Source organism: Terrapene carolina, unplaced genomic scaffold, assembly GCF_002925995.2.
Source record: "Terrapene carolina triunguis isolate 2854851 unplaced genomic scaffold, T_m_triunguis-2.0 Scaffold84, whole genome shotgun sequence".
NCBI lineage: Eukaryota > Metazoa > Chordata > Testudines > Emydidae > Terrapene > Terrapene triunguis.
The window spans coordinates 33,057,509-33,071,334 of NW_020664435.1; the positions used below are offsets into that span (position 1 = coordinate 33,057,509).

At 39.3% G+C, this 13,826-nt stretch overlaps 1 protein-coding gene across 1 annotated transcript in view; it reads right to left on the reverse strand.

The window, feature by feature from the left end:
- Positions 1–547: 547 nt before the first annotated feature.
- The window catches only part of LOC112108081 (pituitary tumor-transforming gene 1 protein-interacting protein-like), a 46,597-nt gene continuing 33,318 nt past the window's right edge, over positions 548–13,826 (reverse strand). The window contains exons 6-7 of the mRNA XM_024202065.2: positions 10,511–10,557; positions 548–1,700 (exon numbers count right to left, since the gene is read on the reverse strand). Of these exons, the coding sequence (XP_024057833.1) occupies positions 1,651–1,700; positions 10,511–10,557 (97 nt within the window). The 3' untranslated portion in view covers positions 548–1,650. The remainder of the gene's footprint in view (positions 1,701–10,510; positions 10,558–13,826) is intronic.

The following is a 13,826-nucleotide window of genomic DNA, read 5'->3' on the forward strand; positions in this document are numbered from 1 at the left end:
GAGAACAGTAGACAGTTCAAGAAACATGGCAAACAGTGCTCAGTCCATTGTGCTCAGTTTCATGAGTTCCAAGCAAATAAAAAAAAACTATTCCAGAATTACATTACATCTTCAATTATACTGGGGATCCAAGAACCGGTAGTTGCTTGTTTTTATAAACATCTGTTGAGGAAAAATATTCTCAGAAGGAAAACCAAAGAACAAAAATGGAAACTAGTCTGAGATGAGTGATAGAATCTAATTACTAATAGCTTAAGTATATGCAAGCATTTTGATACTGCAAAGAATGGCAATTCACCTGACCATACTAAGGCAATATCCACTTCATATTGTATGTACATGGTGTTAGATTTTCTTTGTCAGAGGACCAGAGAAAGCCAAATTGCATTCCTTTTCCCTACTCAAACCCTATATTTGATCATTTCCTTAAATATGTTTTTTATTCACAGAAGCCCTCTTTAGGAAGAAAAACAATGGATAGCTGAATTCAAGAGGTCTAGTTAGAGTTCTCCTCCAGCAAGATTGATAAAAATAATATACAAATGCCTTCAGTACTGTAAATTTATTCAGCAGAAGATAGTACACAGTAAATTCCAACTATACAGAATTGGAAATTCACATTAAATATGAAGGAGGAAAAAAAGAATGAACCTCTTCATGTTGCATCATGTCAGCAAGTTATTTAAAATGCTCAATGAAGGCATTTGTGTGAGAAAAAGGGGAAAAAAACAAAAATCCACCAAACCAGGAAGATGACAGAACTCAATGCATTATGAACATTTCCCACAAAAAACTCAAAAGTAAAAAATATGAAATTATACTGTTAAACTGATGCTATCTTGGCATTATGCAGTATTTTTAATTTAGAGAACTGTTCATGGAAGAAAGTGTTTTAAACAGCCTGATATTACCTCTCAAGCTATATACAAATGTATATTCAGATTTTGCATGAATTTCAAAAAGATTCTGTGCCCGTTTTACTAACTCAAGACTTTTTTCTCCACACCAAGGACATAGAAATGTTCGTATATTATCAGGCTATTACATCAGGATTATGCTACGCCAAAAAAAATAATTAAAAAAAAATCACATTTTGCATCTTTAAAATACTATACATACTATTTTGATACTAAAGAATTTGTATGCTGTAATTTCTTGTCAACATCAATACCATATTTCTGCAGTGTCAAGCACTTCCTTTACTCTTGCCACCACTTATATGCATACAACAGATTTAGAAAGAAAATCTTTATTTAGGAAAATGGGAACAGAGGAATTTTGTTTATTTTTTTTTTTAAGAGAAAGGTGAGCTAAGATATTAGTTCAAATACATGATTAGGAAGCTAACTATTTAAATCAGATTCCAAAGAAAAGATTTATTAGAAAAGGAAAGGTGACATTTCACATTTAATGAGAGCACAATTGGCAAACATTTCAAAAACCAAAAGTGTTTATAAAAATTTAGCTCTAAAAGGTAAATATGCCAGATTTAAAATATACGTATTTCAGTAAATATTTGTGCACTTATTTTTACTGTCTGAAAACTTGCAAAAAAAGCGCAGCCTGAAGACCGCTGAAAGGCAAAATAAAAAAGTGCTCATTTATCCTGGAATCTTAGCTTTCGATGAGGAGATTCAACAGTGTCTGTTTTCATTCATTCTCAAATCTACTGTAAGGATGATCAGAATCCTGAAGGAGACCTGGAGAAAAAGAGGACAGCATGTATTAATTATTTGTATTACCATAGCGTATAGGAGCCCTAGTCATGAACAGGAATTCTGCTAGGTGCTGTACAAATACAGAATTTTAAAAAATGGACCCTAGTCTTAAGGTATAAAATACAACTGCTCATAGTACATTAGAAATAAACTCTTAAATCATTTTATTTCTCAGCCAAAAGTCATGAACGTCACATGAAGAGTAAAACATAAAAGCAAGAGAGATTTCTTCATGAAAAGTCATTAAGGAGAAACAGTATTTCTCACTTGTGAAGGTTACTGTAGCTATTTGCCAATTCTTTACTTTATCAAAGATTAGATGTGGAGATGGCTAAGCAGAAACAGTTTCAAACTGCTCTGCCAATAAATTCATCTTTGCTGTAAGAGGCCCATCTTTTCAAAAAGGTGGGAGGTCATCATGCTGGCTTAATTGTGTTTCACTCTTGAGCAAAAACCTGTCAAGTTCAATCAGTGATACGCAGTAGTTCTGTGACACCAGCCAATGTCCTCTAAGGACAAATACAGATCACCTGCAAACTCACGGAAACTACTGGGGACAAGAATAAAGGTATTACCTAATCGAGGTCACAGTGTGCGCTTTTATCAAATATTTTTAATGTAACCAGAATATTGCCATAGAAAGCACTGCAAAGACATTGTATCTGTGAACATCTTCTGTAATTAGTACCTGTGAACATCTTCTGTAAAAGCTTAGTTCAGCAATAATCACCGTTCCATATAGTGGTAATTTTCAACAAGACCTTGAGAAACTTATCAGACATCCACTAGCCAGAAGTGCATACTGAGTATAAAGGGGCCCAGAGGGGTCCAGTGACAGACCCTGGCTGTGAAGGAGCAGAAGGGCTTTTGACATTCTTCATATTGGCTTTGGCAAGTAATGCCTGGAAAACCTGGAGCACCACTTTCCCTAGCTGCTTTGTCTTGGGCAGGTGGCAGGAAATAGGTTGATGGGGTAAAGCTCCTGACCACATTCCCCTCTTCCCAACAGTCAGTACCAAGGAAGGGGAAGAGGAAAGAAGACTGTACCATTCATTCCAACCTCCACAGTGTGTCCCAGCAGATCTTTATTCACTAGGAGGAGAGGGTGTGTACACACGTGTTTCAATGTCTAGGTGCTGAGCATTCACTGCTCTGTTTAATGCAAAAAAGCAAACAGGGGCATGAAGCACTGGTCACAGGTACAGTTTAAGCAGGGTGCAGTGAGTAAGATATCCAACTGCTGGGCAAGACAATATTAGCCAGCTTCACTGGCTAATAGCCAATACATTTTCAAGCCCTGTCAATAGAAAGCTTGGGATTTACAGTAGGCTGAAATGTGATGAAAACCACCATTCCTTTAGGGTTCCCTAATTCCTGAAGGTAACTCATTTACATTAGTGAAAAAACATCCATACATGGAGAGGACTGTTTACCTCATTTATTTCCAGGACCACAAAAATTCTCAGATATGCAAGTATTTACACTATACAGATGTTTACAGTGTAATAATATGATTTATAGGTGTTAGTAAAATAAAATAAATCTTACAATTACTTGAATCATTGATATGATTCAAAGCTATGATAGGACATTACTTGAATAATTGATAATACAAGCTTTATTTGCAATACGCAAAACAGTCTCTTATAAATGGTAGGAATGTATGAGATCTAGTGAATTTGATGGACGTCCCTATTATTTACGAATTAAAACTAAATGTTTTCAAATTCTCTGATTAAATCCTGTACAAAACAAAGATCAATCTTGTATACTTGTTGTGTATAACTTATTTTATAGCCTTCTATCCTTAAACCAATATCAGAAAACAGCTCAATCTTTTAGATCAATTTAATTGACAGAAGTTTTCCATAAACAAGTATGACAGATTTATCTTACTATACAATAATGTATATTCTGAAACTGGATTCAGAAGGAATAGAATTTTCATTAATTCATTGGGGTTAATCATCATCAATTTTGGCAGCTTGACAGTGAATCAGTAAAATGTAACACTCCCATATGCGCGCACTCAAAGTAATGTGCATGGCTTTATAATATGAGTGTGCCTATTTATTTATTTTTTTACATCAGTAATCCCTCTGGAAGTTTCTATACTCAAGTAAACAACTTACATTATATGTAAAATCTATCAGTAGAATAATGTGCAATGCTATAGTATATCCTTGGCAATTCAAGCAAGGGAGTAAATTATGGATATTATCATATCCCATATCATATTATGCAAACATGAAAAAAACTTAAATGAATGACATGTTGAATGTAGAGGTATTTTTTACATTCTGGATATAAACCTGTCTTGGCAGTAGCTATTTAAGAATAAATAAATTAGATAGCTTTACACAATATTTAGCTATATAAAATTAAGTAGCAATACTAGATATGAACATTTATTTTACTACACTGGTCACTAAGACTATAAATTCTCTGCACACAGAATTCCGAGAACCTAACTTCTAAAGCCTTTTCTTACGGTGAATACAGAATCAGTGACAAAATGAATTTTGGGATGAAAGGGTCTTTCTGATCAAATAAAATCCTTTGAAGCCTTCATAAAAAAAAAAAGAATCTTATGCTAATCAAAAAGGTTCCCATCTTCACTAGTTGCCCTAACCAGTGGGAATCTAGATGTGACAATTGCTGCAACTAAAAATGAACACTGTGAAAACTTATTTTTCCCCTGAAAGGAATTCACACACTTTTTTTATTTTATTCCTCTGTGTTAAACCTTGCCGGGCAAAGTTCTAATTAACACCTGCCTTTCATAAGATTGGTTTAAAATACATACTTTACATGATAATTCTAAAAGCAGCACAGAATAGCTCCAGTCACCACTGCCATCAAGAATTAATAGACGTGGTATTCTGTCTCCAACAGTGCCAAATCCTTCAGGGGAAGGTATGAAACCCCTATAATACACTTAACCAAATAATGCTGCACAGAGGAAGTATCCTTCTAACCCCAGCCACTGATCGTTTAGACCATTAGTCCTCATACTTTACAGCATATGTAATTTTGTCTTATCTAGCATTATTGCAGATGCTTTCATAGTGATATTTGTTTTAGTTTTACTAAACTATTAGGCTTAATATCATATAGTGTAATTTCCACACATTATTAATATTTTTAACTAGTTTTCATTTGTTTTAATTTCAAGGAGTTTCCTTTTATCCTAAAAGGGATACTAAATATTAGGGTATCTAAATATTTCAGACCTAAACCTATAGGTCACTCCACTGTAGGTATTACAGGTCACAAGCCTGCCAGATTACAGGGAGAAATTTTAATTTCACAGCACCAAGAACAAAGGCTCCTGAAATGAGTGAAGGAATTTTCATTTACCCTATCCTCCAGGAGACGAGGAATGCAGAAAGGAAACAGAAGGCCTTCCTTCCCATGATGAGTAAAGTGTCATAAGATACCTTATATGTAGGGTCCTACCAAATTCACAGCTGTGAAAAACCCATCATTATGAACCATGAAATCTGGTCTCCCCTGTGAAATCTGGCTATTGTAGGGGTGTTGCCGTATTGCCACTCTCACTTCTGAGCTGCCTTCAGAGCTGAGTGGCTGGAGAGCAGCAGCTTTTGGCCATGCACCCAGCTTTGAAAGCAGTGCCACCAGCAGCACAGAAGTGAGGGTGGCATGTTATGGGGGCGGGGGGAATTAGTCACTTTTGGGTGGCAAGGCCAGCCTTATGGGTGGGTGACTGGCCAGGATGCTGTGGTCATGGGGTGCTGTGTAACCCCCTGCACTCCTCCACAAGCACTGGGCCCGGAGCTGAGGGCTCCTAACATGTTCTGGACTCCAGCTGCTAGTCCTGGTCAGGGTGGGGAGGGATCAGGCTTCTTCCCCTGCAAGGGCACCCAGAGGCTGGATAAGACCTAACTCCAGGAATCTCCCCAGCTGCAGGAAACTCCGCAGCTGTTGGCCAGGAGCCCAGCTCTGAAGGCAGCATTGTCAGAAGCAGCAGTGCAGAAGTAAGGGTGGTATGGTATGGTATGGTATTGCCATGCTTATTTATGCACTGCTATTGGCGCTGGCACAAAAGTAAGGGTGGTAATGACATACCGGGCCTCCCTCGCTTCTGCACTGCTGCTAGTGGAGCCACTGCCTTCAGAGCTGGGCAGCTGGCCAGTCTGAAGGCAGTGGCACCACCAGCAGCAGCACAGAAGTGAGGGTGGCAAAACCGACCCCTCTGCCTCCCGAGCCCTTTTTGTGTCGGGACCCCGCACTGTGAAACACTGAAATTTCAGATTCAGAATCATAGAATATCAGGGTTGGAAGGGACCTCAGGCGGTCATCTAGTCCAACCCCCTGCGCAAAGCAGGACCAATCCCCAACTAAATCATCCCAGCCAGGGCTTTGTCAAGCCTAACCTTAAAAACCTCTAAGGAGGGAGATTCCACCACCTCCCTAGATAACCCATTCCAGTGCTTCACAACCCTCCTAGTGAAAAAGTTTATCTCAATATCCAAACTAAACCTCCCCCACTGCAATTTGACACCATTGCTTCTTGTTCTGTCATCTGCTACCACTGAGAACAGTCTAGATCCATCCTCTTTGGAACCCCCTTTCAGGTATTTAAATATCTGAAACTGTAAAATTTAAGATTTTTTAAATCCTATGACCATGAAATTTACCAAAATGGTCTGTGAATTTGGCAGGGCCCTACTTATATACCTCCCCTTTGTTTTTATTCATCCCATCCCTATCTGCCATACCTCATACACCAACATTTTTAGTTTTTTCCTTTTCTTATTTGAGAATGCAGATTGAGATCACCACCAGAAACAGAAACCAGGGACAGCAGTGAGTTGCTTGTATTGGCTCTTCATGGAGAGGGAGACTTTACGTACGTGATGGATGGGCAAAAAGGATCTGGGGAACCACCAATAAGATGACGGGCAAAATTGTCGGTGTGGTGACATGCTAGAGCCAGCTGCCACATCTTGGATGTTGTGGCTCAAAAGTGGAAGGATCTGGAGCTGGAAGTCATCAGGTAGCTGAATTTAGCTAGAGCTCACCCACTGTCTTGAGCTAGGCACAAGGTTGCTTCTCTCCTTGTGGTAGTTTTCCTTTTGATATAGGTGTGAAAACCCAACCTTTGGTTTGGACTTTGAAGTTCAGAGCACAGACTTGTTCGATAAGTCTCCTGAAGCTCATTGTAAGGTCTGACTCAAGTCACTTCTGAATTTGGTCATGAGGAAACAGGCTTGTAAAAACCACAAGCAGATTGCTCCATTTGTTTTTGTCATTATAGTTCATTATTTTGGCTTAATACTTTGCAACCATTTTGATTTGTTAGTTGGCTTACTTAACTTTACTTAAGGGCTCTTGGATACCTTAAAAATTGTCAGACGCAAGCATCTTTCTTCAGACAGAGTGGAAGTACAAGGCCTCAACATATGGGAACTGGGCAAGACAAACGAAAATGTCTAAATACCTGTCTCTATAGTGTTCACTTATGCTATATGTTGGGTTAACATTTTATACTGGGATCCTAACCTTTCACAAATACAGTCCAAACATGGGGTTTGATACATACTTCAGAGTATACACACTGAAAACTAATTGTACTAGATTGGGTCTGAGAGGAAGTTTGATACATATTTTCCCATCCTCTTTTCTCACTGTAGGCGTACTTTTCTCCCCCATTAAACACAGGTTTTCTTCCTTAAATTTCATATTATATCTCAACTCCTAAGTTACAAGCTAATACAAATAAGTATTACAAAATTTGTAAAATAATGATTTAGAAGAGATTCAACTGTTTTGCATTCAGAACACTACAGAAGGTTAAAGGAAAATATACCCATCTAGGACAGTATAACTATTTATTGTGATAAACTTTTGAACATAAATGTCTTATGTAAAATCAAAGTACAGAAATAGGCTTATGCAGCGTTAGAATGACTATCAAGTGTCTTTGCAGAATTTAAGAGGAAACAAGGAGTGTGGAATCCCAAAATCATGAAGGGGAATCATTGTGTGTAACTGAAGACAAAGGACATTCTTTATCATCTTGGAGAGGTAGGCCTCTTCCACTACCACCAAGCAAAAATCCAAAAGTACAGACAGTAAAGCAGCATCTAAGGGTTTGTCTGTACTACCCGCCAGATCAATCCAGCAGGGGTCGACTTCTTGCGTCTAGTCTAGACATGATAAATCAACCGCCGAGCGCTCTCCCATCGACTCCAGTACTCCACCGGAGCGAGAGGCGCAAGTGGCGTTGACGGGGGAGCATCAGCAGTCGACTCACCGCAGTGAAGACACTGTGGTGAGCAGATCTAAGTACATCCACTTCAGCTACATTATTTACGTAGCTGAAGTTGCGTAACTTAGATTGATCCCCCTCCCCCTTCCCCCCCTTGTGTAGACCAGGCCTTACTGATGCTATATCAAATGTACAATAGCAGCAAATATGGGGGCAATTAAATCCTAGTTTCTTTGTATGTTACACAAGCTGGAAAATACTCTAAATTCTGTTTTAAAGGTTGTTAAACCATCAATGTATAATTTGAATAATCATACTGCATTCATATATGCGAGCAAATGAAAAATAGTGACAAATTTTGCAACAAAAACAATTCAAAATGAATATTCCCCATTACTAAAGCTCTATTGCTTCCAGTGCTCCCAAAGGACTATGGCTGAAGTGTGCGACACTTGCAATGCATTATAAATGTGTAATTACCATTTAAATGGGGTAAGAAAAGCTAGTGGGTGAAATGGGAAAAAGGCATTCCCATAAAGCCAACCAAGGACTGACATTTCAGGCATGATCATCTTAATTTACAGAGTCAAGTTAACAAAGCCATTGTCATTCTGCCACTCATCTTTGCCTACTTAACAGTGAATCCCCTCTGCAATGTGTAAGAGGCAGCGTAAAATAATCTAGTGCCTCCATAATTTTCTGCAGCAATTTTTATCAGACTATTTACTAGACAGCTAAAAATGAAGACAGATGCGGAAGATTCAAGGCTGTGCTGAGGACCTGTCTTAGGTCTCATTTAATTATTTTTATAATCATATTCAAAGATGAGAATTAGCATTTGTACTTTATTTCGCGTACTGAACTATTTTGGATTAGTTTATTTCAGAATAAGTTTCATATATTAGAAGTCATTTGATGTTGCTTGAGGATTATTTTTTTTAAAAAAAGGTATAACGTATCTCTCCTTTCAACCATTTCCTATTCAACCACACACATCTTCATAATCCAGTTTGGTGCCTCTATCGAACAATCTATTCATTATGAGAAACTGCATTTGGGTTGATAACGTAAATAAGTGTCGTCTCAAAATACGATGAAACTTACACCTTGCAAATAAATCAATTTCATAAAAAAGTTAACTTTTGACGTTTCCAAATCTAATTGTTAAACTATTGTGTGGCAATTGCCCTGTAAACAAGTTGTATGTGCAAATATGGGTACATCTAATGATTTTATTAGAAGTCAAGACTTACACTTGCACACTGGGGGGCTGGAACAGGCTCCCACTGAAGTCAGTGACAGAACTATTGACTTCAGTGGGAGCAGGGTGACACAGACATGCATGTGATTGAAGAATGTATCTGCAAGTGAACTTGGTAGATTTATAACCAGAACGCAAATGAGTATAGGGCTCAATCCTGCAAGCACTGAGCATTCTGACAAGATCTAGCAAAGCACTTAAGCAAATGCTCAACTTCAAGCACTGGAGAAGTCCCACTGACTTCAGTGCTGAGCGCTTTATTGGATATTACAGGGGGTTCAGTCCTGTGGGGCACTGAGCTTATCAAGTCTACAGAAACACAAGCACCATGGGGGGGGGGGAGAGCGGGGGAAAACATTAATCTTAAAACAAAATGCACTGATTGAAGTTTTTTATTTACCCCCATATAATTCAAACAAACATTTTAAAATGAAACAGAAGTTTGAAGGCCAAGGTCAGTGATGTTGTACACTGTTACAGAATCAAAATTTGTGAATTATATACACACTTAAAAATTACATAGTTTCTGTAACAATTTTCCCTTCTCCTACTCTTAAGGTTCACTAAGGAGCCCATGTTATTGCAAGCTTCCTTGATCCATGAAAATCCCTTTAGTGCTCATCTAAAACACTCCTGCATATGCCAGTGGACTTGGTGCAGAATGATGAAGACATTCCCAGCTCCTGCCAATCAGTTTAAATTAAAATGGTTTTGAGTGGCTGGTCAGAGCTCTAAATACAGAATCACTATATTTGATACTAGTGTAATTTACATGATAAAAAATACAGTATATCTTTTTATCATACATATTTGAATACATGGCATCAGTAGCCCCACGAACAGACCAAATTAAAAGGGGCTAAGATTGACAGCTCTGAATAATGAAGTCCTCCAGTAAGAGGCACAACACAGGCAACGGTAGTGCAAAGCTCCCTCATACTTCCCCATTCTCACTACTGTTCCACAAATCTATTTTGGAACAACTAACTGCAGGAATGAAAGTACTTCAGGCTCCAAAGTCTCCACTTAATCCTTGTTTTCCTGCTGTGAATGCTAATAAGGATTCTAATTATCACCCACATGAAACTGGACTAAGGCCAGACAGTCTACTTTACTTAGGCCAGTGAACAGTCAAATGGTAGTGACTTTTCATCACTATTAACCTGGACTCAAAATCCTGAGGTGAAAGGGTCCATATTCATTACCAATATGATGGAAATATGCCTATTTAAATAGTGTGAACAGAGAAGAAAAAACTTTATTCAGACATTATTACAGTAAGATTAGCATACATACCATATTTCTTGCGTATCTCATCCTGTTTCATTTTTCTTTCATGTTTCCTGCAAAGATTAATAAATATCAGGAACATTTTAGGCTGTTTCAAGACATTTTATAAGCAAGGTATAACAATTGCATTTGGGTCCAAATGGACCAGGGTTTTTATTTTATTTTTAAGAATCCTGCAATAATTATAACTTTCTAAAATCATTTCTAAAGCTTAAAGCTCCCAGTTCTAAAACTCACTATAACTCCCCATTAACAAATCAAGCCATCAATTAGGATCATATCGACAAGCAAGGAAACTGAAAATACACTGCCTTAATTACATCCAGGGAACTATCTCATAAATGTCACTATGCTGCCCAGCAGGGAATATAGTTGTAAAATTCATATCAGACTGCATGTTGCAGAATGCTAATTCAATATCATAAATCTACAAGGAGAAGAAATTTTATATTAGCATTATTATTTGGTTACACATTACGATGAGTAAATGAAAATATAGTTGTCTAAACTATACCATCAACTTTGCAAAAGGAGTAACTTTGGCAACTTTTTTTTATATTCTAGTGGAAGAATGCTTTTCTAATTTGTTTAAAATAAATGCTTTCATTAACTTTTTTTTAAACAATAAAAATACACTACTAGGGTACAGTAATATTTCTGTTTACTGCACTTTTCTTTTTTAACGTAAACTAAACTGAAATTTAACATTTCAGAAGTAACCACAAAAAATGTCTTGCGACTCTGATGCTGGTACCATCATGCTATTGCTAATCTTTCTCCTTCAGCAATATTCGTATGGAGGAGCAGGAAGATGCTGGTTTGTTAACTGCTAATATACACGGGGTTGATGAACCAGTGTGCTGAGAGAACTCTGACTCTTGTACTCAGTATCAAGACTGAACTGAGCACTGGAATCTACCATTACAGACATTGCCTTAAAGTCAACATACCACTTTTTAAACTTCCAAGTCAGACTTTTACATAGAGGAAAGTATAGCGAAGAGACAAGGCAGGCCGGCTGTGGCAAACAAATGAACAGAGAATCAGCAAATCAGAATCCTGGCTCTACCTATGACTTCCTATGTGACAAGTCAAACCTCTGTCAATTTCCCCATGTGTAAGACAGAACATATCAGCTCTCCTATCCTCTACCCCTTGTATCCTAGCAATGTTTTGAGGCTAACTTTGTCAGTTTGTTAGGCATTAAGTGAAGACATCTTAATGTGCAGCAGTCGAAAAAGCAAAAAAAACCATTAGAATGTAAAAAAAATGGAGACACAGTAAAAATATTATGACATCATAGGTAGCACTGGTAGTCACTAGTTAACACTGCCTAACAGCTTCAATTATAAGGCCCTGTTTTCAGTTGCCAGTAGCATTACCAATCTAACCATTCAAGCGGAGATTCTGCATGCTAGCCGTCTGTCTCTGGCTAATTTTTCTACGGTGGAGTGTGGAAGAAGACTGGGAGGAGTTTTGGTGGAAATGATTTTGCCATGTCTGAGAACAAATTTAGGGGAATATACATTATTTTGCCATTCTTAACAGATTCTTACAACTGTTTCACTAAAAAGGTCTAGCGCCTCCATACTTTGGAGCTGAGACTAGAAATCTGGCAAACGGGAGTTGTCCTAGCTCCAGGTGTGCGCTTTTTGCTATCCCTTTCACAATCCACCCAAGCAGTTCACACATGCTCAGTAGAGGCTTGTTGCAGCTTGACAGACAAATTCACCAAAGATTCCATCTGCACTGAGCATACTCCACTGCCATAAAGTTCCTGTGTGTCAACCAGATTGCATGTGTACCATCCCCAAGAGCAACAGAGTATGCTCTCTCCCAGGACCAATGGGCTGAGCTAGACTTTTCCCTGCAATTGCTCCTCCTGGAAGCTTGGTATCGCCGAGGTGCCAAGCACCGGGACTGAAAGCAGGGAGATTGACTGATCTGACTGCTGGGGCCCAGACAGCATGGAAAAGAAGTTAGTCTAACTTGAATGCAGAAGCATGAAAAGTCTGGGGGAGGGAAAAAGGAGGACGACAAGGGAGATTAGAGGTATGAGGACTGAGGGCTTGTCTTCACTACCGGGGAGATCGTCGCTGCTGCAATCGAAGCAGAGCGCTCTCTAGCTGACTCTGGTACTCCAGCTCCCTGAGAAGAGTAAGGTAAGTCGATCAGAAGGCGTCTCCTGTCGACGCAGCATAGTGAAGACACCACGGTAAATCCATGTAAGCAACATCGACTCCAGCTACGTTATTCACATAGCTGGAATAGTGCAACTTAGATCAACTTACCCCTGTAGTGAAGACAAGCTGGGGAGGACAGGGATAGAAGGAAAAGTTTCAGATGTGGGACAGGATTCTGTAACCCCTAGAATATACACTGCTCCAGAACCTGGAAGTGAAACCAGGAACCCTGAGTCTCCACATTCCTCTACTGTCAGCGAATATCTCTAAAACCACTGGCAAAATGTTTTGTCACTCTAATGAGTAGTCCACATAGATGATGAACAGCCACTTTCTGCTACCAGCTACTACCTTAGTTCAAGTGGTAGAAGGCTATGTTGTGGTTCTAAAGATCTGAACCCTGGTGATGACTTATGTGGGGGATCAATATAATTCCATGTGGTGTAATTTTTTCCCCCAGTTTGGTTTAAAAAAAAAATGTAGTAAATTACATTAAAAGACACATTAATAAATGATTGCCTGGGCAACCTTAATTCCTCTTTATGTTACTCTTGTGAGAATTCTGCGCTACTGCAAGTGCACAGAATCTATGAATCTATGAATCTATGTCCCCTGCAGATTTCTTTGCTTCCCTGCAGAAAAATGACTTTCTGACAGGGAAGCAAAAGGAAACTGCAAGAGCAGTCACACACCACTCCCTAGCTGTGCAGGTACATTCTTTCAGGCACCCAGAGCTGCCAGTGGAGAGGTAAATCACCATAGGGCTGGGAACACCCCAGCCAGTGGCTCCTACCCTGAGCTGGGATCAGCTGCTAGTCCTGGCTGGGCTGGAGGCAGGAGAGGACAGGACTTCCCCTGCAAGGAGTGGCTGGGGCTGTGTCAGACCCACTGCCAGAAATCTCCCCCAGCTGCAGGAAGCTCAGCATCCTCCCCTGCTTCCTGCCCCCATTGCTCCTCAGTTGATGGGGAAGCAGTCACTGTATGGGAAGCTGCACCCCCATCTGCCCAACCCCCATGCATCTGGACCTCCCATACCCAGACACCCCCATCAAGCCTCACCCCGTACACCCAGAACTCCCCCAGCCCTCCATACCCAAACCCCACTGAACTTCAACCCCTGCCCCCAGACCCCCCCCCCC